At 33.0% G+C, this 25,967-nt stretch overlaps 1 protein-coding gene across 5 annotated transcripts in view; it reads right to left on the bottom strand.

Annotated features, from left to right (window-relative positions):
* Window positions 1-10,252: 10,252 nt before the first annotated feature.
* The window catches only part of LOC129247207 (uncharacterized), a 118,526-nt gene continuing 102,811 nt past the window's right edge, over window positions 10,253-25,967 (bottom strand). For all 5 annotated transcript variants that reach the window (XM_054886225.1, XM_054886223.1, XM_054886224.1 and 2 more), the window contains exon 6: window positions 10,253-11,357. In XM_054886225.1, the coding sequence (XP_054742200.1) occupies window positions 10,501-11,357 (857 nt within the window). In that variant the 3' untranslated portion in view covers window positions 10,253-10,500. The remainder of the gene's footprint in view (window positions 11,358-25,967) is intronic.

The raw sequence follows: 25,967 nt of genomic DNA, 5'->3' as shown, positions 1-25,967 counted from the left end.
TTATTACTTTTTTTTTTTTTTTGTTTTCAGATATTCAAAGTTTTAACTTATTTTATAATTTTTCGAGTTATTTTCATAAAACTCGAATAAGGCCTTCGATAAAATTAGGCATTAATGGAAAAAAATTAAAACTCTCTTCATTTAAATGAAACTAATCAATCGAAAGAATTAAAATAAAAAATGCTAATAATAATGAGATTATGCACTATTGGGTCTTTATAATCTTCTGTTGTCTGGAAATTGACTTTTAAGCAATTTCAAAAACAAATATAGCATTTCATTTACATGTATAGTTTTGTTCGTTGTGTGAAAATAAAAAATTTAAAAAATTAGATTTTTTCAAGGTTCACTATTTTAATTCAAAATACGATTCTTAACAATTCTATGTGGAAAATTGCATTATCTAAATGTCCACCACCGTAGCCGAATGTGTTTGTGCGTGAGTACCATTCGGAATTCAGAGAGAAAACGTTGGTTCGAATCTCGGTGAAAACGCCAAAATTTAGAAAAACATTTTTCTAATAGCGGTCGCCCCTCGGCAGGCAATCCTAAAACTCCGAGTGTATTTCTGCCATAAAAAAACTCCTCATAAAAATATCTGCTGTTCGGAGTCGACTTGAAACTGTAGGTCCCTCCATTTGTGGAACAACTTCAATACGCACACCACAAATACGAAGAGGAGCTCTGCCAAACATCCAAAAAGGGTGTACGCGCCAATTATATATATATAATTGTTGAGAACGTCGAGATATATGTAGATGTTGAGGGTTATTCAGCAACATTTTGCGCTACAGCAGCAAAATTCTAAACAGAACGAACAGTTAATTGCCAGCCAGTCTATCTGCCCTTTGTTATCCCCATAGAAGCAGTTTCTTGAAATTTTTTACCAACCTTTGAACTGTCGACTCTTTCCGACTATTATTTCCACCAATAAAATCACGCATTTTGTGATATGTTGTTCTTAAAGATAGACCATTTTCATAACAAGTTTTAATCATTTTCGCGCGTTGTTCTAAATCGTGTAATCGGTACATCGGTTTACTAGAAAAATGTCAAAGATGACATGAAAAAGACACCGTCTAGAAATTATTCTCTTCTGACATCTGGGCGTCACTTTTGAAAGACATTTTTGTTGACTAAATATTAACCTCTGTTACTCAGCACACAAAATTTCTTAAATTTTATTTCTTTATTTTATTTATTTATTTTTTTTTTTATTTTTTATATATTTTTTTTTACTTTAAAAGAAAATTCACACATAAATTTATAAGTGCATTTGTATGTATGGGTAGATAGAAATCTTCCAAGATCATAAACATCGAAAGCTTAACTATATTCAGACACATGAAAATGTACTTTTTGTAATGCGGTCAAAGCGATGGGTAAATTAGGAGAATCCTAAAATTTCTTACTTAAATTAACTAAAATTCTTTCTAATCTAGGTAGCAAGAGCAAAAAGTTCTAGGTTTTTTGATTACAAGAAAACTGAAAAATGGCAACACTACCTGAAATTTATTTGAAAGTTCCGAAACGGCAGCACTGGTTATCCCTACTTCTTCGAGTATGGCTACACCCTTTACTGCAGGTTTTTACGACGGATTTGTTTATGCACTGTATTCCTCTCTACTTAATTCTAATACATCCATAGGTATATTTTATTCCTACTTAATTCACTGTTGTTTTTTTTGTGGGATTTTCAATATTTATTTTTCTCGCCTATCATAAAATCATATTTGTTTTGCTTATCGGGGCACAATCATCTTTTCTTCACTTCCAAACCAACCGACCACACTCACTGCTCTCGGGTTGTTTACGAATGGGGCGAGTGGGAGAATGCAGACATTTCTCCTATTGGAAGCGGCAGCCGCTGCAGCGGTGTCGAACCAAAATACAAACACAGCAGTGGCGCTTCCACGAAATATGAGGACAAAGTGAAAATGGACATTTGTGAAAAGTTTGCTAGTAAATACTTTAATTTTGTATGAAAATCACTTGCAATCGTTGCATTTTTATGCACTGCGTTAATAGAACACTTTAACTTTTGAATTTCGCATATAAAATCTAATTTTCAAACGATTTCTCAGACAAAATGACACATAAATACAAACTCGACCGCACCACCGGACAATGAACTTATTACTTTGCTACTGCGCTCTCACGTCTGCTCTTTGCGGTGTAGTGCACTCTCCGATGCAGTGTAGAAGTATGTGGCTGGCTGTTGTGTTTAAACAACGGCGTTGAATTGGGTTAGTTCAGGAAGCTTAAATAACCTTGTTTCCTTTTCCTTTTAATTTTGAAAAAAGTGCGATTGGTAATTATTTGAGTGGCTGCTGACGCAAAGAAATTGAGAATGTAATTTTTTGAGGGCATTTTCACTAATGTCATGCAAAAAAACAAAAAAAAAATTATTGAGTGTTAAATAAAAAGCCGAAAAATATATAACTTCTAAAATCACCTACAAAATACCAGAAACTGCAATAATTGGAAAAAATATTTTTATATTTTATTCAAATGCCATTGAAAGTTGCTTTTTGAGATGTAATGCACTTTTTAAATATATCGAATAGTCTTAACTATTTCTCATTAAGATGATTGAGTGATTAATGCCACAAAAAATTACGAGCTGTCCTGCTTCCGCGAAATTCAGCAATAAACCACATACTTACCGCAAAAGCTGTCCGGTTGAGACAGTAGTCCATGAAGTTTTTGGAATTTAAAACTAGCGCTAAACCATGTGAAATCCATCCTAGCAGACTTTCTCAATACGGAAGTCGCTTTTAACAACGTTAAATTGTAGTCCATCCACTGCGCTATTACTGTCGCGTGAACCAGGGAATACGCTGATTATTCTCTGGATCAAAGCTTTCTGGAAAAACTTTCGAGCCTCGCGCAGAATGGATTTCTGATTCACCTACCTCGGAAGCCATTGATCCAGTTATCTTGGTCGTAAGGAAATTCCTCTGGAATTCAGTTGTATTCTCCAGTTATTGGCTCGGCTAAAGAACTGAACTAAAAAGAGCAACCTAGGGGTCAAACTCTCCAAGACTGCGGCATTATAAAATAGACTGTATCAGAATTCCATCACTTAATAATCGGGAAATATCTGATATTGAAATGCCTAGGGCAGGTTAGGCTTTTGTGGCTGTCGGCTTAGAGTAGCCGACTCACTTAGACCAGGTAGTTTCATTAGGGTACCACTCTGTAACACGGAAACCTCAGTGTTTATTCATCATGGAACCATTTAAACGCTCTTATGAAGTTTATGATAGGTTTTATCGCAACACCTGGATAGTTCCGCAAGAGAGTCAAAATGGTATTTTCCTACAACTTTGCTGTACTCCTAGCAAGGGACGGGCAATTACAGAGAATGTCTCTCTTAATTCCTGTAACCCCTGATGGAACATTGGGTCTCTACAAATCGCTTCCAACGGTCACTTCGCGATGATTTTGACTTCTTTGAAAGATTTCCCTGCGGCCTTAAGTTCTTAAGCCGAAAGTTCTCTTCCAAGGACAGCTAAAGCGTATTTTTTCAACTGCCTTGCGGGTTCCAATCGAGTACTTATCTGGATATTCCTGTGGGATCCTTTCAAGTATGGCCAATTCATCTCCACTTCCTCTGCTTTATTTCAGTCTGGATGGGTAACAGGGGAAATGTTCTACTGTTTCTTCCTCTTCCTCGGTTGACCACTTCTGCAGTATTCATGCGAAAATACCCACGAAAAACCTAGAAGAGTGCCTACCTAACAGCCAATGATCGGTGACGCAAGCTACAACCTTAGAGATGTTCTCTCGTGAGAGGTTGAGCAATTTATCTGATCCTTTCTTAACTATTTGCGGCCAAATTAGCCTCCTGGAGTATTTATATTTTTTTTATTCTTAATTTGCAAGTTGCCACAGGAAATCCAATATTGCCTCTGTTTTCAAGCAGTGGAAAATTGGGGCCCTTTCTGGCTAGCTCATCGGCCTTTCCTTCAATATCACTATGCCCCGAAACCCTTATACGACTGACCGTGAAGACGGTGCTAATATCATTGTTGCCAGCCATTCTTGACCAACCTTTCATCTTAGTATAACTGCGTCCATTGGTTTGATGGCCGCCTGGCTATCCGAGAAGATATTTATCGTTCTTTTTGTTACGGCGTGTGTGTTAAAGTACACAGTTACCTCCTTTAAGACTAAGACTTGTGCCTGGGAGATGCCACAGTAGTCCGGAAGTCGGAGAGATATTTCTAGCTCTAATACTTTTGAAAAAACTCCATAGCCTACTTTATTTTCTAGCTTGGATCAACTCGTGTAAAATTATTTCCCCTTTCTCCATAGTCTCTAAATTTGCCACTATCGTCTTGATGAGGGTGTTAGTCTTGAAGAGCTTGTTGAAAGTGGGTTTAGGGAAAAACTAGTCGATTTCTTGTTTATAACTATTCATAGGTCCACTGACTCGTGTCGCACTTCTTCTTGAGTGCAGCGCTGTAGCGCGGAGAAAGTTGAGCAAACGCGGATAATTGCAGCCAGAAGAAAGACACCCACGCTAAGTCTAACCCAGCTCTATCTTAAGTTTAATAAGGGAACTGGGTTTGGAAGAGGTATTGTGATGAGTAGAGGGCACAAAAGGCCATGGGGCCGAAGTGCAAACCTCACACTGAATCTAATCTAATCTAAGGCAGACAAATTAACAAGAGAGGGCACTAGCAGTCGCCTCCCACTTGGTATGGAGATTGTAGGTATACGCCTCTCAAGCTACAAACTGCGTGGTGCAAGTAGCATTGTCAATACACCCAACACGAGATAGGTTGAATTCGGCTAAAATGGGATACTAGGGGCTCAAAGGCGCTACTTAATGGGTCAAGGAAGAACATATCTGTGTAGTTGCTTTGATCACAGTCTACCGTCTTCTAGATCGACATGCTCAAAAATTGAACGGAGCTCATTTTGATTATTGCAGAAGCTGCAAGAATGGGGAGGAAGAAGAGTCTATGAGACATCTTCTCTGTCACTATCCTGCGTGTTTTAACAAGTCTGTAGCTTCGTTCACTGCGAATCACAGGATCCAGGCGACCAGACAGGCGCAGCATAGTTTAAATCAGCCGGTCTATTGTCTTAAATTTCGATAGCAACATTTCTTTGTCTTTGCCGCAGTGGTGCCGGTAAGCGATTTAAGAACCCTGTTGCGATTTTGGACTTTAGTGGCAATAGCAGTTTTATGCGCTGAGTGCTGCTGACATCCATTGGGAAACTTTTGTTCACCTGGAAAAATCAATAACGAAAAGAACAGATGCACTTCGATGGGCAGAAACAGAATTTCACGGTCGTCTGGCACGGAACAAGCCATTGGCAAGAGCTTCGCAATGACAATGCCGAATTGAGTTTGCTCGAAAGCAGTGGCTAAAACGTGCAGCATTCGACTCCAAGTTCGTCTCACCAATCATAAAGCAAAGGGGGAGGTTCAATTATGGTGTGAAGCTGTTTTTCCTGGAACAGTGTCGGGTCAATTCATCGTATTGAAGGTAATATGGATGCGCTCAAGTACACTCAGATACTTTAAAAAGTAATACGGAAAAGAGTTTACCGTTGATTTGGAAGTTTCAATAAGACAATAATCCGAAGAGCGCTTCTCGTGTGACAAAAAAGTAGCTTGAAGACAATTTGATCACTGTTCAGGATTGGACTTCTTCGAGTGCCGACTTAAGTCCAATAGAACATCTGTGGAACGACGTAAAAAATGCACTCAGAATGGAGAATATCCAAAATTTTGATCACTTATTTGAAAAGGTCAAGGCAGCATGGGAATCCTTTTCTGATGAATGTCGTAGGGGTTAAAAAATATCAACGCAAAGGCTCTGTGCAGCAGTATTAAAGCTAAAAAAAAATTCGAGAAAGTATTATTAATGCTTTGCCCTTTCGTCTGCTTTTTGTATGATTTGACTACTTTTTAACTTCGTTCTTAAGTATTTTTCTCGAAAGATTTTTGAATTGTATTAACTTTAGGCATGAAGTAAAAAAATGAATGTTTTTCTTAACGAAAAAGACCGGTACTGATTGAAAATATTTAAAATTTATAAAATAAAAAGTAAAATGCAAAGCATTTAAGTGATTTTATCGAAAATGGTATTAAAGGGAGGCAACTGAGTATCGTTCTTAAGTATTTTTCAGCGGCTGTATGCTTCCATAGAAATCTGCCGGGCATTTACTTTTTTCTTGCCTATTGACTTTTATTATATAGAAGGCCTTATGGTCCCTTCAAAATCTTTTACAGTCAGTTTCATAGTAATTTTGTATTATCAATTTGCTTTGCTAAGTTAATGAAAATTTGTTCATTCCAAAAATAAATAATTCCATTGTTAAGAAAAACAACCAATCTATTGTACAGTAATTCCATTAATTCCGTAATTATATACATATTTTATTCAACTTAATTCAATTGCTCGCAATTATCGATGCGATATTAAATCGCATATTTCGTATACTTCATTTCGTGATAACAATAAATATAATATATGCATAGGTAAATGTATATGTATATGTATGTACATATGTATAAATATGTAATTAACAAATACTGGAATATTTTAAAATAATAAAATGAATTTTACATTTGTAAGCTTTATGTTTTATTTAAATTTGAGCTGCCTTTTCAATTAAGTACAGTGAAGCTACGAAGAACTTGAACCTTGCTAACTGGGCATATTTAATTGAATATTTTTTTTTTTAATTTTTATATTACCAAGTTGTTATTTTTGTTTTGTATAAAAACTTCACAAACTGGGATTATTTATAAATATTATTATTTGTTTTAAAAATTAAAAAAATAAAAAAAACAAATTTTTTACTTTACAAAAAAATAGTATTTAAAAAATGATTATTTACAAAACATTTAATGCTTCTTGGTACCAAATTTTAATAAAAATAAATAAGTTAATTAAAAAAATTAATTTAAAAAAATTTACCTAAAACAAATTTCATTTAAAAAAGATTTAATTTTTAAGAAATTTTAAATTTTTGTAAAAATTTTGTTTATTCCATTTAATTTAATACAAATACTGGAATATTTTAAAATATTAAACCGATCTCTACATTTGTAAGCCTTAACAAACCGGGATTATTTAGAAATAGTATTTATTATTCGTATTAAAATTAAATAAAAAAATTTGTATTTAAAAAATTTTATTTGTCATAAAAATATTAATTAAAAAAATAGTATTGGTTTAGGAAATTTAAATATTTTTTCGCACCAAATTTGAACAAAAATAAATAATTTAACTAAAAAAAAAATTTACTTTTTATAAAATTTTTATCCAATTATTTTTATTTTATAAAAACAAATTTTTTTTTAAACAAATTATTTAAACTATTTATTTTTATTATAAATTTGTACCAAAAAATTTTAATGAAAAAAGAAAAAAAATTAATTTTTTTTGGTACCAATTTTTTTAAAACAAATTTTATTTTATATTAATTAAATTATTTATTTTTATTAAAATTAGTACCAAAAAAATTTAAATTAAATTTTTTTTTGTGATTAGAAATTTTTTTATTAAAATTTTATATAAAAATTAGTTTTTATTATTAAACTTTTTTCGAAATTAAATAATTTTTTTAATCAAACATGAAAACACAATTATTTGTAAAAAAATTTACATATTTTCTGGCATTAAATTTTAACAAATATAAATAATTTCAAAAAACATTTAATTAAAAAATAATAAATTTTATAAAAATTAAATTATTTAATTTATTTATATTTACTGAAATTTGGTACCAAAAAATACTTACAATTTTTTAAATATATTTTTTTTCCTTTCTGACTTAAAAATAATGTACTTTAGAAAATATTTTATAAAAAAACTATTGTAATTTTTATAAAAATTTCAATTTAAAAAAAATTTAGTGGAAAAAACAGAATAAATTTTAATTTTGTTTTGCCATGAAATTTTAATAAAAATCAATAATTGAATTAAAATTAAATCTTCAAAATTAAATCATTTTTTACATTTTTTTTTAAATAATTTTTTTTTGTCATTTTTGATTGACAAAGTTATTTAAAATTTTATAAATTTGTTTTTAAATGAAAATTTGTTTGCGGTACGAAATTTCACTAAAAATACAAAATTTAAATTAAAAAAATTTATTTAAAAAATATTTAACTTTTTATACAAACTTTAGTTTTTTTTGGTACGAAATTTTAATAAAAGTAAATAATTCAGTTTAAAAAAATGTAATTAAGAAAAATTTAATTTTTATAAAAACTGTAGTTTTCTAATTTTAATTTTGTAAATTGAAACTACATTTTTTTAAATAATTTTTTTTTAGCTTTACTGCATTTGTATAAAAAGTCACTTTTTAAGGTTTTTTTAATGTTTTTAGTATATACTTTATTTTTATAAAACGTAATTTATTTTTATTAAAATTTAGTACCAAAAAAATTTGCTGCTAAATGTTATTTTCATCAAAATTTAAAAAAAAATTAATTTTTTATTCAATTTTTTTTTATAAAAATACAAAATTTGATTTAAAAAAATTTAATTAAAAAATATTTAAAACTTTATAAACTTTGTTAAAAATGAAAAATTTTTTTCGGTGCGAAATTTGAATACAAATACAAAATTTAATTGAAAAAAACTTTTATTTAAAAATATTTAAATTTATATAAAAGCTTTAGTTTTTTTCGGTACGAAATTTCAATAAAAGTAAATAATTCAGTTTAAAAATTTAATTCAGAAAAATTTCATTTTTATACAAACTTTAGTTTATAAAAAAAAATTATTTTATAAATTAAAACTACATTCTTTTAAATAATTTTTTTTTTTTAATTTTACTTCATTTCTATAAAAAGTAATTTTTTTTAATGAAATTCTTTTAAATAAAATAATTTATTTTTACTAAAATTTCATACCAAAAAAAATTTTTATTCACAAACAAATTTGCTTTTCTTTAATGTTTTTTTCATTGAAATTTTTATAAAAATTAATTTTTTTTATTACATTTTTTTTATAAAAATACAAAATTTGATTTAAAAAAATTTAATTACAAAATATTAATTTTTTTATAAAAACTTTAGTTTGTTTCGATACGAAATTTTAATAAAAGTAAATAACTTAATTTAAAAAAATTTAAATAAAAATTAAATTTTTAATAAAAAATTTAGTTTTCTAAAAAAATTTTAATTTCATAAATTAAAATTACATTTTTTAATATTAATTTTTTTTTAATTTCACTCCAATTTTATAAAAACTAAATTTTTTTTTAATTAAATTATTTATTTTTATTAAGATTTGGTAACAAAAAAAATTATATTAATTAAAAAAAGCATTAGTTTTTCATAAATGTTTTTTTTATTGAAATTTTTATAAAAATGTATTTATTTTTTACATTTTTTCTCAATTAAATTGCTTTAAAAATTAAAAATGTAATACTAGTTTTCGAAAAAATTTAAATTTTTTTGGCACCAAATTTTATATGTATTTCTGCTTTTAGTTTTTCGAATTTATTTTTCATTGTTTTCAGTGCGCTCAAACTGAGATTTCGCTTATTGGAAAAAAATTATGTCACACCGTCTTATCACAAAACCTCGATTGCCAGTCACACTTGCGTGAGATAATAAAATATAATATACAGTATATCAGAGAGCTTTGTGCAACTTATTAAGCGACTTGGAACGAAAAATTTGTTATTCAGGTCCTTCATTTTATTTATTTATTTATTTATTTATTTATTTATTTATTTATTTATTTATTTATTCTTTAATGTCTTTTTTTATTTATTTATTTATTTATTTATTTATTTATTTACCTGAAATATAATTATAATTGATTACATTACACAACTGAGGCAACTAGCAGCAGGGGCTATCAATTTAGTTTCGTTCTTAGAAGTGATGCCTAAAGGTATGCAACGATTCACGAAAATGTGACTCGCACTCGAGATAAATAATGAAGCAGGTGAATCGAATATCATTTTGAAAACAATTCAGTTCACTATTGTACGTAATAATTTATTTAGAATATCCACAGTTTAATTACAACTAAAATAAATATTTTATACGCAGCTAAATTTCCCTTTATTACTTCGGAACTCACGTTTCTTTTTAAGTACTTATTTATGTTACAAAATTTAATAGTTCGTGGGAATATCAAAAAGATAATTCTGTAGGTTTGGCGCGGGAATGGGCAACCCCTTTTCTTAGCAAATTTAAGAAAATATACAAAATAAACTACAAATAAATGCTGAGATATTTACAATCGAACTTTTTTTATTATAAAAAATTTAGCGCCCACTTTCGAAAAAAACAAGCTAAACTTAGTATTTTTATTTACTTTATTTTTTTAGGTTCAAGTTCAGGCAGCTCCACTGTCTAATACTCTAATTTTTTACACTCTCTCCTTAGCGCTCACTTAAGTACATACAACAGCATGCCATCGCACACTATCCCCCCTTCCATCCGCGCTCGTTTAGTTCTTCTCCACCATTTTTGCATAATACGCAATTCTCCGCGCCCCACTCTTTCTAGTCCAGCTGCTTACCCTCCTCCTTATTCTTGCGGAACGACACTGAGTGTATCAGCAATGGCGGCAAATTGCCACGCAACATTTGCAGTCGCTTACTTTTACCCTTCTCCCCCTTGTGCATGCCTTCGGTGGACATTGACATAGAATTTGTAGATGACGACGATGGTGCGGACGATAGCATTTCATTGCTCTGCGTTTGCATCGCTGCCGCTGAGCGACGGAAATAACGCGGCATCGAGTAGTCATACTGATTGACGCGCGCCGCATTGGCCGTCTGTATGGAGTAGAGACTTTGCGAGACCCGATACTTCTCTATGGTCGGTGTATCTTCGTAGTTCTTCGGCAGATTGCTAAACGATATGGATGGTACTTCGGGTGTCATGCTAATGCGTGAACCGGAACCGGTAATCGAAAAGATGTCGGTCTCACTGGCCGCGCTGCGTACATTGAAATGTGGCACACTGGTTGCGCTGCGTTTGAGTTTACGCGGCGATGTTAAACCCGAACTGGTGGTCATCAAGTGTGTTTGGCGATCGATGAAGCGCGGCGGACGGAGTATCACCTCGTTCGAGTCGGGCTTTGACGGTTCAACATGATCCATACCTTCTTCGGCAATCGCGTCGAATTTCTTCGGTGTCAATGTTTGGCTACCCTCGGGCGACGAATCGGTCGTTAAGGTGAAAGTGATGCGTTTTTCTGTGGTGCCATCTGCCGCATCAGCTGGTGTGGTGGCGGCGCTGGTGGGCGCAATGCTTTCGGGTGTAACACTTGCGGGCGCAGCACTTTTGGGTGCAACACTTTCGGGCGTCTTCTTTTCGAAATCACCAATAGCAGCATCAACATTGTTGTTATTTCCTAAAAAATAGAAATGGAGAAAAGGAGCGAGAGAGAATGTTAGAGAGAGGGATATTACGGAAGGCTAGTAAGCGAATATGTATGTAAACTACAATAAGTATGTGTGAATGCAATGCCTATTTTATACAGGGTTGTCCAATTAAACTCTATGCAACTAAAAACCTTATAACTTTCGAAGCGCTGTGCACATTTCGCCAATTCACAGCTGGTTTTTTCAACCAACCGTAGTAAATAGTTTGCTACTGTTTTTTAAGATATTTTGTTTGTGTCGTAGACATAGACTCTAGCCGAGACTATAACCGAATATATCATTGGCAGATACAACCAATTCTGAGTCTGTGGTCGAACTTCTCCTTGAAGGTGCTCCACAAATGGAGCGACCTAATGTTTCATGCTAGCTCAAAAAGGCAGGTAATATGCCTTTATGCAATTGGTTTTGACCCGGTTCGTACAAAATAATACTCAAGCATAACCCAATTTGGCTACGACAGCTGCCAGAAAATTACAATTACAGAGCCCATTGCTCTATCTCCGTCTCTCTCTTTATCTCTATTTCTATCTCTATCCCTAACTATAACTGTAACTCTAACTCTAACTCTAACTCTTTTTTATCTTTATCGTTATCTTTATCGTTTTTTTTATCCTTATCTTTATTTTTATCTTTACCTTTATCTTTATATTTATCTTTATCTTTACCTTTATTGTTATCTTTATCGTTATCTTTATCGTTATTTTTATCGTTTTCTTTATCGTTATCATTATCTTTATCGTTATCTTTATCGTTATCTTTATCTTTACTTTTATCTTTATCATTATCTTTATCTTTATCTTTATCTTTATATTTATCTTTATCTTTACCTTTATCGTTATCTTTATCGTTATCGTTATCTTTATCGTTATCTTTATCTTTATCGTTATCTTTATCTTTATCTTTATCTTTATCTTTATCTTTATCTTTATCTTTATCTTTATCTTTATCTTTATCTTTATCTTTATCTTTATCTTTATCTTTATCTTTATCTTTATCTTTATCTTTATCTTTATCTTTATCTTTATCTTTATCTTTATCTTTATCTTTATCTTTATCTTTATCTTTATCTTTATCTTTATCTTTATCTTTATCTTTATCTTTATCTTTATCTTTATCTTTATCTTTATCTTTATCTTTATCTTTATCTTCATCTTTATCTTCATCTTTATCTTTATATTTATCTTTATCTTTACCTTTATCATTATCTTTATCGTTATCTTTATCGTTATTTTTATCGTTATCTTTATCTTTATCGTTTTCTTTATCGTTATCGTTATCATTATCTTTATCGTTATCTTTATCTTTAATTTTATCTTTATCATTATCGTTATCTTTATCTTTATCTTTATCTTTACCTTTATAGTTATCTTTATCGTTTTCTTTATCGGTATCTTTATCATTATCTTTATCGTTATCTTTATATTTATCTTTACCTTTATATTTATCTTTATCTTTACTTTTATCGTTATCTTTATCGTTATCTTTATCGTTTTCTTTATCGTTTTCTTTATCATTATCTTTATCGTTATCTTTATTTTTATCGTTTTCGTTTTCGTTATCTTTATCTTTATCTTTATCTTTATCATTATCATTATCATTATCATTATCATTATCATTATCATTATCATTATCATTATCATTATCATTATCATTATCATTATCATTATCATTATCATTATCATTATCATTATCATTATCATTATCATTATCATTATCATTATCATTATCATTATCATTATCATTATCATTATCATTATCATTATCATTATCATTATCATTATCATTATCATTATCATTATCATTATCATTATCATTATCATTATCTTTATCTTTATATTTATTATATATTTATCTTTATCTTTACCTTTATCGTTATCTTTATCTTTACCTTTATCGTTATCTTTATCTTTATCGTTTTCTTTATCGTTATCGTTATCTTTATCTTTATCTTTATCTTTATCTTTATCTTTATCTTTATCTTTATCTTTATCTTTATCTTTATCTTTATCTTTATCTTTATCTTTATCTTTATCTTTATCTTTATCTTTATCTTTATCTTTATCTTTATCTTTATCTTTATCTTTATCTTTATCTTTATCTTTATCTTTATCTTTATCTTTATCTTTATCTTTATCTTTATCTTTATCTTTATCTTTATCTTTATCTTTATCTTTATCTTTATCTTTATCTTTATCTTTATCTTTATCTTTATCTTTATCTTTATCTTTATCTTTATATTTATCTTTATCTTTATCTTTATCTTTATCTTTATCTTTATCTTTATCTTTATCTTTATCTTTATCTTTATCGTTATCTTTATCGTTATCGTTATCGTTATCTTTATCTTTATCTTTATCTTTATCTTTATCTTTATCTTTATCTTTATCTTTATCTTTATCTTTCTCTTTATCTTTATCTTTATCATTAGCTTTATCTTTATCTTTATCTTTATCTTTATCTTTATCTTTATCTTTATCTTTATCTTTATCTTTATCTTTATCTTTATCTTTATCTTTATCTTTATCTTTATCTTTATCTTTATCTTTATCTTTATCTTTATCTTTATCTTTATCTTTATCTTTATCTTTATCTTTATCTTTATCTTTATCTTTATCTTTATCTTTATCTTTATCTTTATCTTTATCTTTATCTTTATCTTTATCTTTATCTTTATCTTTATCTTTATCTTTATCTTTATCTTTATCTTTATCTTTATCTTTATCTTTATCTATATCTTTATCTTTATCTTTACCTTTATCCTTATCAGATAACTACCTTGAGTACTTTTTACTGCACCCAATATGAAAAAGAATACAAAATGCTTCACAAAAACCTATTAAAAAAATTCTGCGTTCCGAAAAGTTGCAGTTCAATTGGACCACCCTGCGTATCTAAGAAATTTGTCTAGCACAAACAAAATATTTACACACGAAAAACACTCAAAAACACTATTTTATAAAATATAAAACAAACTAGGTATGTGTGATAAATACAATAACAATCAGAGCACCCCTTAAGCACGACTCTCAAACTTCTCATTGCTAGTCGTTTTTTTTATCAATTTTTTTTTTTTTTGTAATTTATTCAATATTTTGTATTCAGCCAATTGGGCGATAGCCATTACAACAATTTCATGCACAGCTCATTGGAGTTTTGAGCAACATTTACGGGTACAAAGGGGCATGTGTTAGTATGTTGAAAGCGTATTGCAATTATAGCTATTTTGCAAATAGCAGTTTTGTTAATCATCAGAGAAGAGTAGTATATGTATGGTATGTACATATGTAAATAAAGACAGCGCCACCAACGGAATTCCCCAACTGTAACTCACTCGACTCATTTCATTTTCGTACTGTCCTATACACATAAGTACCCCTATGTGTGTATATATATGTAGGTATATGGCATGTAGATTTTTGTTAAGGAATGCAGAATGTCTGTTATCTCAAGTCTCCTATCGAACATAGTTTTACACATCCCTACTTGAGATTTCGGGCTAAAATCTGCGCTTCAAGTACTGCCTTATAATTAAAAGAATTTTGGCACTAAAAATAAATAAATATACAAAAATATATAAGCAGATTGAAAATACGTGTAATATAAATGCATAGGTACAGAGATGTAAATATATATAACATTTGTATATGATTACGAGTATGAAAATTGAAAGTTATTATCGTACTTAGAAAAATTTTTTTTTTTTTGAAAATTTATATGTAGTTTTCTTATTTTATATAAATACAAAAAGGAAAATTTCTTGAATGCAGCAGTCAAGCCATTCTACATATTTTCTGCTTGCCTATCCACGCTGAATATACTTGTATGTATGTATGTAAAAGCATTGATAAGTTCGTGTAAGAGTCATTAGTTTCAGGCCGATAGCCTCTGCTGCTAGTTGCCTTGATTTTGTAATACGTAAAGTAAATAAGTAAATAAGCAAATAAATTAAAAATAAATATATAAATAACTAAATAAATGAATAAACAGTCGCAGCTTTTGCGTGATCTGGCACCTACCGACTCTTCGGATTCCACAGGTTGTTTCATCTAGTGTTTGGAAAGTAATTGATTTCAAATGTTAAAACCAAAGAAGATGAAAATACATTGCTTTTATTGAAAATAAGAAACCTTGTCATTAAAAAGGGAACTCAATTCCAATAAAATCACTTTCCCGGCTGGCTTTACGGTAATTCATTTTATCAATGCAATTTTTCATTAAATTTTCGCGAGTTTCAGCACTCAACTCAGTCTTTCGCAGCTTCGATTTCATCTTTTTTAACATTTCAAGTTTTTAACAATTTCTGGCTAGTTGGCGAAATGTTTATCTTTATCTGCACAAATGTTGACCAGATAAATCAAAATCCTCTAGTAATGAAATCAAAATCGTGCTGTTAATTTAGCAAGGAAAATCGAATACTGTTGTTTGAGACGAAATGAATACCTAAAAATATGAGTTAATTTCTTCAGCACGGCTTCGGTAGTTTAGCGTAAGTGCACTAGACCTTGCCATCCCAGGTGGGAGTCGTGGGTTCGAATCCCACAATAAAAAAACAATTCCTTCAATTCCATTCCTCAACCCCAAAAAGCTTATCCTTTCCATCCTTACTCCTCCACATTATTTACATTGTGGCTGCTAAAACAAGCAAAAAAACAAAGATAAAAGACAAAGTTGGACATTGCATCAGTGGCGTCAGCAAGAGGAAGCGGGCGACCGCGGCAATAGTGCAGACACACGAAATTTAGCGAAGTCCTCAATCATCTGCGTGATCCTTCTGCCAGAAAAATGTGAGACACAGATGGCGCTCCAAGCAGTAAGAAGGCGTTGTTCCTAGGCAACGACAGGTGGGCATTCCCACTATTTACAAATGTCTTCCCAAATGTCTTGTTTTCTGTCATCTGTCAACAATATTCAGTTCATTGTTTGTTACGTTTCATACAACAATGCATTTTTGTCGCTCTTAAAAATGTTGAATTTCGTGCGTTCCAACTACGATTTGCGGACATCGTTGATTTTCTGTTATCAATTGAAGAAAAACGCTTCTCAAGCTCATCAAATGCTTATAGTGGACATGCTCTAAGTAGAGCACAGTGCTTCAGGTGGTTTGAAAAATTCCGAAGTGGTGATTTTAGCATGGAGAACGAGGACCGTGGCCGGCCACCGAAAAAGTTTGAGGACGCCGAATTGCAAGCATTGTTGGATGAAGATGATGGTCAAACGCAAGAAATGGTGGCAGAGCAGTTGGAAATTACCCAAAAACCATTTCAAAACGTTTGAAAGGCATGGGCATGATTTTAAAAGTCGGAAGATGGGTGCCGCATGAACTGACTGAAAGGCAGCAAGAGAACCGAAAAACCACTTGTAAAATGCTGCTCTCCCGCTTCAAAAGGAAGTCTTTTTTGCAACGAATCGTTACGGGTGATGAAAAATGGATGTATTTCTCCAATTCCAAGCGTAAACGATCGTATGGTCCGCCCGGCCACAAGCCAAAAGCAACGGCCAAACCAAATCGCTTCGGCCGCAAGGCAATGTTGTGTGTTTTCTGGGATCACCGTGGTATGATTTGGTACGAGCTATTAAAACCAGGTGAAACAGTTGACGGTGCACACTACCAATGACAATTGGCTGATCCGATTTGAACAGCGCTATACACCGAAAACGCCCAGAATATGGCGATCGGCGTCTCAAAGTAATTTTTATTGATGACAATGCACCGCCACATCGAACAGGATCGACGCGAGAATTGGTGGAGACGTACGATTGGGAACCGCTGGTGCATGCGGCTAACTCACCAGACTTGGCGCCTTCCGATTATCATTTGTTTGCATCGATGGGCCACGCCCTTTCCGAGCAGGAAAAAATGGCTCGATGATTTGTTTGCGGCCAAAGACGGCCACTTTTTTTGGCGCGGGATGGGAAAAATGTGTCGCTAGCGATGGCTTTTATTTTGAAGATTAAATTTGTAACCATTTTTTTGTTAATAAACGTTTGAAATTGAAAAAAAGTCTCATTTTATAGGTATATACTGGTAGGACTGGTAGCGGCAGGCTAATCACCTACCCTGCAAGAGATCAAAATAGCAAGACTGAGTCTTGTCGAGGCCCTATGCTCCAGAAAGGAGTGCACGAGGAAAATAAAATGTCTTCTGCATTTCAAATTACGTTTTATATAATATATATTTTCTATATATTTTCAAAAATATTCATCTTTAAAAAAAATAAAATACTTCAATTAAAACCTACTTATTTTCATAGAAAATAAACCTACTTATTCTCACATATACGAAGTGCTAATAAACTTTAAAGTGTATAACTCACAAAAGTCGAGTACTGTTTAAGTTTACATTTTGAGTGAATATTTGAGTGTTTTTATAAACGTTGCGAGTACCATTAGGGTTATCCAACAATCTCCTAATGTGTGATATTTTTTAACAATTTATTTCATCTTAGCTTTAAAAAATTAAAAGTTATCTGTGTAAATGTGTTTGTTGTTTTACACATTCTCTTTTGTTACTTGCTTTCTATTTTATATTTAAAAAAATGCAATACTTTTTTTAGTACATAACTTCATAGTTATGGTTTTCGTCTGCATTATTTTTGCCCTTCAATCGTTTATAATTATATTTAAATCTTAATTTTTGAATATTTGTCCATTTATTGGGTTAGGGATAGTCAGAGGCCCGAAAAAATTATGATTTAAAAAAAATGTTGAATTAAAAAAAATAGTCAATTGCTTTATTTTACAAAAATAAAAACATAGCATTAATACGCCATGTTTCGACTTCACTTTAGCAAATTTTCAAAAAAAAAAATTTATAATTGTAAAAGTTATCGCCCGTTTCTCCAGAAGTCTGTTGCGGTGATCATCACAAGTCGTTGGAGGTTCATCTAAAATCAATCGGACAAGAAAAATTAGTTGTATTAATAGATAATCTTGTGCCTGATTGAAGCTTTTTTGTTTTTTCCAAATTAACAATATGGCGGCCTTAGCAAACATTTTTCAGATTTTCGAGAAAAAAAACCGACAATTAATTGTTAATAAAAAAAAATCGAAATTTTTGAAAAAAAAAACCTTTGATCAGCCACGAGATTTTTATGTTTTTCAAAAGCAGTACAAATTTTATTGAAATGTTCCAAGCGGTTTTTAAGTTACAGTGATCACCAGTACAAAAAACATAGTTTTGTGAAAAACGCATTTAAAGTTTTGAATAACTCGAAAAGTATTTGTCGGATTCACTTCCAATTTTCACACAATATTTCTAAGATATTATACTTAAAAAAAATGCAAAGAAAAAATCCAATTTTTTGAAAATTCTGAATACCCATAACCCCTTAAGTATTTTATACTGATTTTTTTCGCGGCAAAACAAAGTTTCAGATCTCGTAATCTATGGTCCGAAAAACGGCTGATTGAAAGAGCATAAGAACGCGTGCGAAATGAGCGGGCAGAGTTCTGCTGCCGAATCCTCTGTGGCATCGCAGCCGAAGTTACTTTAACATTTTTGCTTCGGATGGGCAAACCTTGTGATCTACCATCCTTGATAGATACTCCCGTTAAATTTTCGAATGTAGCGACTGTTCGTATTCGAAAAAGTGTTTTTAATCACACCAAATACGTGCATACAGTAGCCCCAAGCGAAACTCGTAGAGTTAAAAAAAAAACATATTTATTTTCATAAATCATAAGAAAAACTAACGGTTCAAAAAAGTTATTGCATATTTTACTACTACATTGGTATCAACCAAGAAAAAAATAATGAAACTCAAATTTTTAATTCAATTATTGTATAATACATTTTAAGTGACACATGAAGTGAGTAATAAAAATGCATGTATTTCAATGCCAAAGGGTGGTTAAATTTCCAGGGCCGATGTTGAACGAGAACCACACCTAAACGTCTTTTTTTTCTACATTTGATTTGACATTTTTCAATTTTAGACTAACTCAATTTGAACCAATCATACACAATCGAGCAACGCATTAAAGTTATCCAAGCTTATTATGAAAACAGGTGTTCAAATCAAAATGCATATCGCGCACTTCGTGATTTTTACGGTCAATTTAACCGTCTAAATGTGCGTACAATCGGAAAATTTGTGCAAAAGTTTGAGCAAACCAGCTCTATAGGAGATGTGAAAACACCACTGCATGTACAGCTCGTATTGAAGAAAATATTGCTGCTGATCGCGATAGTGTGGTTGAAGAGCCGCCCACCTCAACTCGTCATCGTGCCCAACAATTGCACCTCTCACGCTCGTGGTTGATGAACATTATGCATAAAGCCTTCCATTTACACGCTTACAAGGTGCAATTGACTCAAGAACTAAAGCCACTTGACCATTTCAAGCGTTTTCAATGGCCAGAATGGTGGCAGGAAATGGCAACAGTGAATGACCAATTTTCGAAGAAAATCATCTGCAGTCATGAGGCACATTTTCACCTCAGTGGATTCGTCACTAAGCAGAATTGCCGCATTTAGACGAATGATAATTCAAGAGTGATTGCCGAAATACCAATGCACCCACAAAGAGTGATTGTTCGGTGCGGTTTATGAGCCGGCGGCATCATTGGGCCGTATTTTTTCCAAAATGAGGCCGGGCAGGCAGTTTTGTGAATAGTGTTCGCTATCGTGAGTTGATAACGAACTTTTTATGGTTATGTGGTTTAAACAGGACGGTTCCACTTGTCACACAGCTAACGAAACAATAGCTCTTTTGCACGAAAAATTTGATGGCCGAATAATCTCACGTCGCGGCGATGTCAATTGGCCGCCAAGATCATGTGATTTGACACCGTTGGACTTCTTTCTTTGTGGTTATTTGAAAGAAAAGGTGTACGTCGATAAGCCAGCAACAATTCCAGAGCTAAAGGATGAGAAAATTCGGTACATTAACGGCATAGAACCTCAATTATGCCTCAGCGTCATCGAAAATTTGGACCATCGGATGGATGTTTGCCGCCGAAGTCGCGGCGGCCATTAGGCCAATATTTTTTTGATGCGTAATTGAGCTACACCAATATTATCATAACAAAGAGAAATTACAATAATTTCCTAAAAACATTGTATTTTATTCAAAATCAACACCGGCCCTTGAAACTTAACCACCCTTTATTAAAATAAAGTTAATGTAAATACTAATATTTCGTTTGCATGCCTTTGTTTCTGATAACCATTTGCAATCTATTTGTCATACCTTTAAAAAGTTTTTCACAAAAGCTGGGCTCAATTTTTTGCCATTTGTCCCGAAGGCACCCTCTTCATGACATCCTTTGAGATAGCTCCACAGTTCTCAATGGGGTTTAAATTTGGACGCTGGGCTGGTGTATCTATGACATGCGCGCATTACATAGCAACCACGATCGCCATTATACGCTTTATCCTGCGGGTCATTGCCTGATAAAAATGCAAATCTTCCCCTAGACCAAGTTTTTCTTTACAAAGTGGCAATTTTTCTTTTCAAATGTTAAGATACATCGCCTGATTCATAATACCCTGAATAAAATGCAATTCTCCCGGCTCAGATGCAGAAAATGAACCCCACACCATTACTGACCCACCACCGTGCTTTACTGTAGGCTTCATATATGTGTGGCAAGTCACGCTTCATTTGATTAGCCCGGGAGCCAGGGGTCATTTTGACCTCATCATTTCATGCCGACTGATTTTAATACAGAAGACAGACGCCATCCAATGGATGACGAAACCAACCGTCAGCCGGTCCAGTAGCGTTGGGTACGTGCGTGAGATGCTGCGAAACGTGTCGAAAAAAATTTTTTAACAACTCATTTAATACCGGCTGAAATTTCTTTTGTGTATTGTTGACATTTAGTAAAATAAAAAAAATAGTCAGCTGAGCCGTAGAGGGGGGAAAATACGTCAGCTGAACGCAATGATACATTCTTGCTTCGGTTGACGGTCTTCCCACCGCTATAAACGCAGCTGACCATCATTATTCTATTTTCATATGTGTCCAAAATTATGTAAAAAAAGTTCAGTCGGCATAAAGTAGTTTTACTTTTTAATTTATTTTACAAGTTCGCCTGTTCAGCTGACGTATTTCCCCCCTCTACGGCACAGCTGACTTTTTTTTTTTATTCTATATTACTAAATAACAACAATACATGAAATAAATTTCAGCCGGTATAAAATGAGTTGGTAGAATTTTTTTTTCGACACGTTTCGTACCCTCCCACAATCACACCCACCGCGGGTGCGCCAGCTGACCTTCACTTTCGTTATTCATGAAAGCTAAATCACAAGTATCTATAGTCAAGAATTTAACGGTATAAAAACGCAGTCCAAAATTGAACCCTGGCCCCGGACTAGATCTTTTCCATACATATCGTCTGCAATCTGAACCAAAAAGGTTGAACTTGCTCTCATCAGTGTCGATTGGTCGAAGGAAATGCTCAAAAAATACGATCGCGGGGCTTCGAAACACGTCTATGACATCGTGACAGGTGATGAATCTTGGATTTATGCATATGAGCCCGAAAGTAAACAGCAGTCGACTGTATGGGTGTTTCAAGATGAGCCAAATCCAACAAAAGTTGTTCGTGCACGAAGCACTTCCAAAATGGTCGCCTATTTTTTCGGAAAAACTGGACATGTCGCAACCGTACCACTAGAACAACGCAGAACAGTAAATTCTGAGTGGTACACAACCATTTGTTTGCCAGTTGTCTTCCAAGAAATTAGGAAAACCAATCGCCAAAGACGGATCACTCTTCACCAGGACAATGCGAGCTCTCACACATCGGCTCAAACAACTGCATTTTTGGGCACCCAAAACATCGAATTAATGGGTCATCCGACTTGGCACCGAATGACTTCTTTTTATTCCCGTACGTAAAAAAAAAAACTGAGAGGTCAACGTTTTTCGACACCTGAAGAAGCGGTTGCGGCGTTCAGAATGCATGTTTTGGAGGTACCTCATTCAGAGTGGCAAAAGTGCTTCGACAATTGGTTCAAACGCATGCAAAAGTGTATAGATCTTCATGGAGAATATTTTGAAAAACAATAAAGTGATTTTCGATAATTAAAATTTGTTTTTGTTCTCTAATCCCAACATATTAAAGGCACCCCTCGTATCAGCCTTATTGAGTATATTTTTAGTTGTCTGTGGGCAACATTTTTTGCCCAAATCGTTTTCAATCGTTTTCCGCGAGTGTTGCAAATTTCGGTGCACATAAAAATGGATCCTTTTTGACTTGCCGTAGAATATATTGTTCATCACTCGGAGAGAAAATTTTGCTATGTGCAATTTTTAATCTATTTTTAACACTTTTTTACTCTTTGTACCGTTTTATGATGTACTGTACGGTCGTCGATCGTCCTCGATTTACAATTTTAGATATTTCCCGAAGCGATTTTTGGTTTTCGTAATGATGAATTACTAATTTTCGCACTTTAATACTGGTTTGTCCTCTTCGTCTGCCCATTTCACTTTTTTATTATCCTTTATCAACAAATGACACAATATTTTAGATAAAGCAGAGAAGTTTAATGTTTGGAACTTCCCGGAACTCCACTTTAAAAATAACGTGAACTTAGTTGTAATTGCAGCCAATGTTGCCTGATAAATTAACAGTGTACGAGTTTGGCTTTTGTGTTGAAAATTGGAAATAATAAATAAGGGAGCATTTGAAATTTTGCTTTTGACGTTTAATGCACTACCCAGTATACTAATTAAATAAAGCCAATTAGTTTTTATTACAACGCTAGTCTCCCCTATTTAATGTAAAACCAAGTAAAGGGTTTTCCAATAACAGGTGTTATCTGTCGCTATCGTGAGATGATTAACGTTTTTTTATGGCCGGAATTGGATGGCATTGATCTGGACAACGTTTATTTCAAACAAGACGGCGCTACGTGCCACACAAGCAACGAAACCATTGATCTTTTACGGGAAAAGTTTCCGGACCGTGTTATCTCTCGAAGGCTTGCTTGCCTATGCATCACAGGGGCTATGAGAACTACCCCAACAGCTGGCATGGAAGCACTCCTTAATCTCCCACCACTTCATATAGCAATCCAAGAGGAAGCAGCTATGCAAGCACTCATGCTACACATGAAAGAAAATTTCAAATTGGGCAACCGCACCGGTCACCTAAATATCCTAAATAAAATCAAAAACACCATAAGCATGGCTGAAGTCTCAGACCACATTGACCCAACCCTCTGTTTCACAAAAGGATACACAGTTACCTTTCCTGAGAGGATCGAGTGGAAAACAAACCCGAAATGGATGAATGATGATTCACAAAAATGGTACACTGATGGATCAAAAACACCTTATGGTGTAGGAGCAGGAGTAGTGGGGCCCAGAATCCACAAATCATACACTCTCACCAGGGACACCATTATCTTCCAAGCGGAACTATACGCAATAATGGAAGCAGTAAACATCATGCAACGTAGAAACCACAAGAGAGTAAAGATCAAAATACTCTCGGACAGCCAATCAGTTCTAAAAGCTTTAGATAGCTATACCTACAACTCAAAAACCCTCTTAGAATGCCACAAGGCACTCAATAATCTGGCATCCAAAAACAATGTTTCATTAGTTTGGGTACCGGGACATGAGGGATATGACGGCAACGAAAAGGCAGACTTTCAAGCCAAAAAAGGAGCAGATGAAAACTTCATCGGACCTAGTCCTATGTTCGGATTCAACAAAAACAACCTAAAACAAAAAGTTAAATACTGGGCCAAAACTCTATTAAATCAGCATTGGAACAATGTAGAGGGTCTTAGACACTCCAAAAAGTTTCAACGCTAAAAGAGCTAACATGGCCCTCACGTTAAACAAAAAGAGCATTCGCACTCTCACAGGCGCCCTCACGGGTCACTTCACCTGCAACAAACACCTACATAAATTAGGCATAACTAACCAACCAGCACCCGCAGATTCTGCTGCGAAGATGAGGAGTCTATAGAACATCTCATCATCGAATGTCCGGGGTTGACGCATAGAAGGAAAAGGTTTTTAAACAAGTTCATGCTTACAGATGAAGACCTTCAATCACTCCCTCAGAAGGAGCTGGTACAATTCATAAGCATACTTAACAGTCAATAGACAGCACAGGGTGCACAATAGATCAATTTGGTCGCAGTGCTAAATGGCCACACCTTAACCCTTTACAACCATTAACCAACCATTATCTCTCGAAGAGGTGTTCACAATTGGCCACCGAGATCTTGTGATTTAACACCTTGTGACTTTTTTCTTTGGTGCCACGTGAAAGAAAAGGTCCACGCCAACAGCCCAGGGTCGATTCAAGACCTCAAAGAAGGAATTAGTGGGGCTATCGAGGACATAGGGCAGTCACTTTGCAATTCGGTTATGGAAAATTTCATGAAAAGGATATTGCCTTTGCTGTGAGCGTGGTCGTGGTGGTCATTTGCCTGATGTTATTTTGCACTATTAACGGCATACCTTCCTCTTTATAATGAAATAAACATCCGATCATTTATATTAAAAAATAGCATTTTTCTTTGAATATGAAAATAACAGCTCTTACTAGATAACCCTATATCTAGGTGGATGTACGAGTTTCGCTTGGAGCTACTGTAGTTTACGTGCACTAAATTATTTGTTGTAGATACTAATGTATACTAATATAATACTAGATATTTTTTTTCATACCAGCTAATGATGAATAAAAGTTATTTATTATTTTCAGTATTCATGCGAACTGGCACCTTCCGAATTTTATGGCTATTGGCACCTTCCGAATTCTATGGGTTTGATTCCAACGGCTATTGTTGACGTTTACTTAATTTGTTGGCACGAAGTATTGAAAATATTGTATTTTAGCACTACATTGTGTATTACTAAGTAATAAAAGCATTAAGAGTAAATATTCAATTATGTTTGATAGCAAAATGAGAGAATAATTCCAAATATTTTTGTTACATTTGCGCCGAGATAAGACTTAGTAAGGAAGCTATTTTAAATCATTTACGATAAAAGTCTCATTTTATTACCTTAACGGACACAAAGCGCACTACAATAAAAAATAAGGTTCTAAGAATTGGTTGAGTGCCACAAAAACATAATTTCGTTTTGCAATGCCCATATAATATAGCAACAAGATTCTATGGTGCCTACACTCCGGTTCACTTGATTAGAAGCAATAATTTTTATGGAAGAAAATCTTTATTAAAGCAACCGTAGTTGATATAGTAATTCAAGGTTAGCTGATAATTCAAGTGAAGGCTGTACTTTGCTCGAAAGTAAAAATGCATCAAAATATTATTCCATCTAACGGTATTTCGCAGCAGTAAAACTTCAGCAGCTATGAGCTTCATTCATTGGTTCACTTGAATAGAGGCACTCAGTTTGTCCACATTTTTTTAAGTATTCATTCTTTTTAAGTATTCTTTCGTTGTTTAAGTATTCAGTCGTTTTTTAAGTATTCATTCGCTTTTTAAGCATTCATTGTGTTTGGTCGAAAATGTTTTAATTCTAATAAAATGGGAAAGCAGAAAGATTTAGCAGATCGCCAAAAAGGATAAATCGATATCTTGACCTTAGAGGGACTTTCGAATCGCCAAATTAACAAAAAGATTGATCGAA

Source organism: Anastrepha obliqua, chromosome 5, assembly GCF_027943255.1.
Source record: "Anastrepha obliqua isolate idAnaObli1 chromosome 5, idAnaObli1_1.0, whole genome shotgun sequence".
Lineage (NCBI taxonomy): Eukaryota > Metazoa > Arthropoda > Insecta > Diptera > Tephritidae > Anastrepha > Anastrepha obliqua.
Note: the sequence above shows the minus strand (reverse complement) of the source record. Positions and strands in the feature narration are given on the sequence as shown.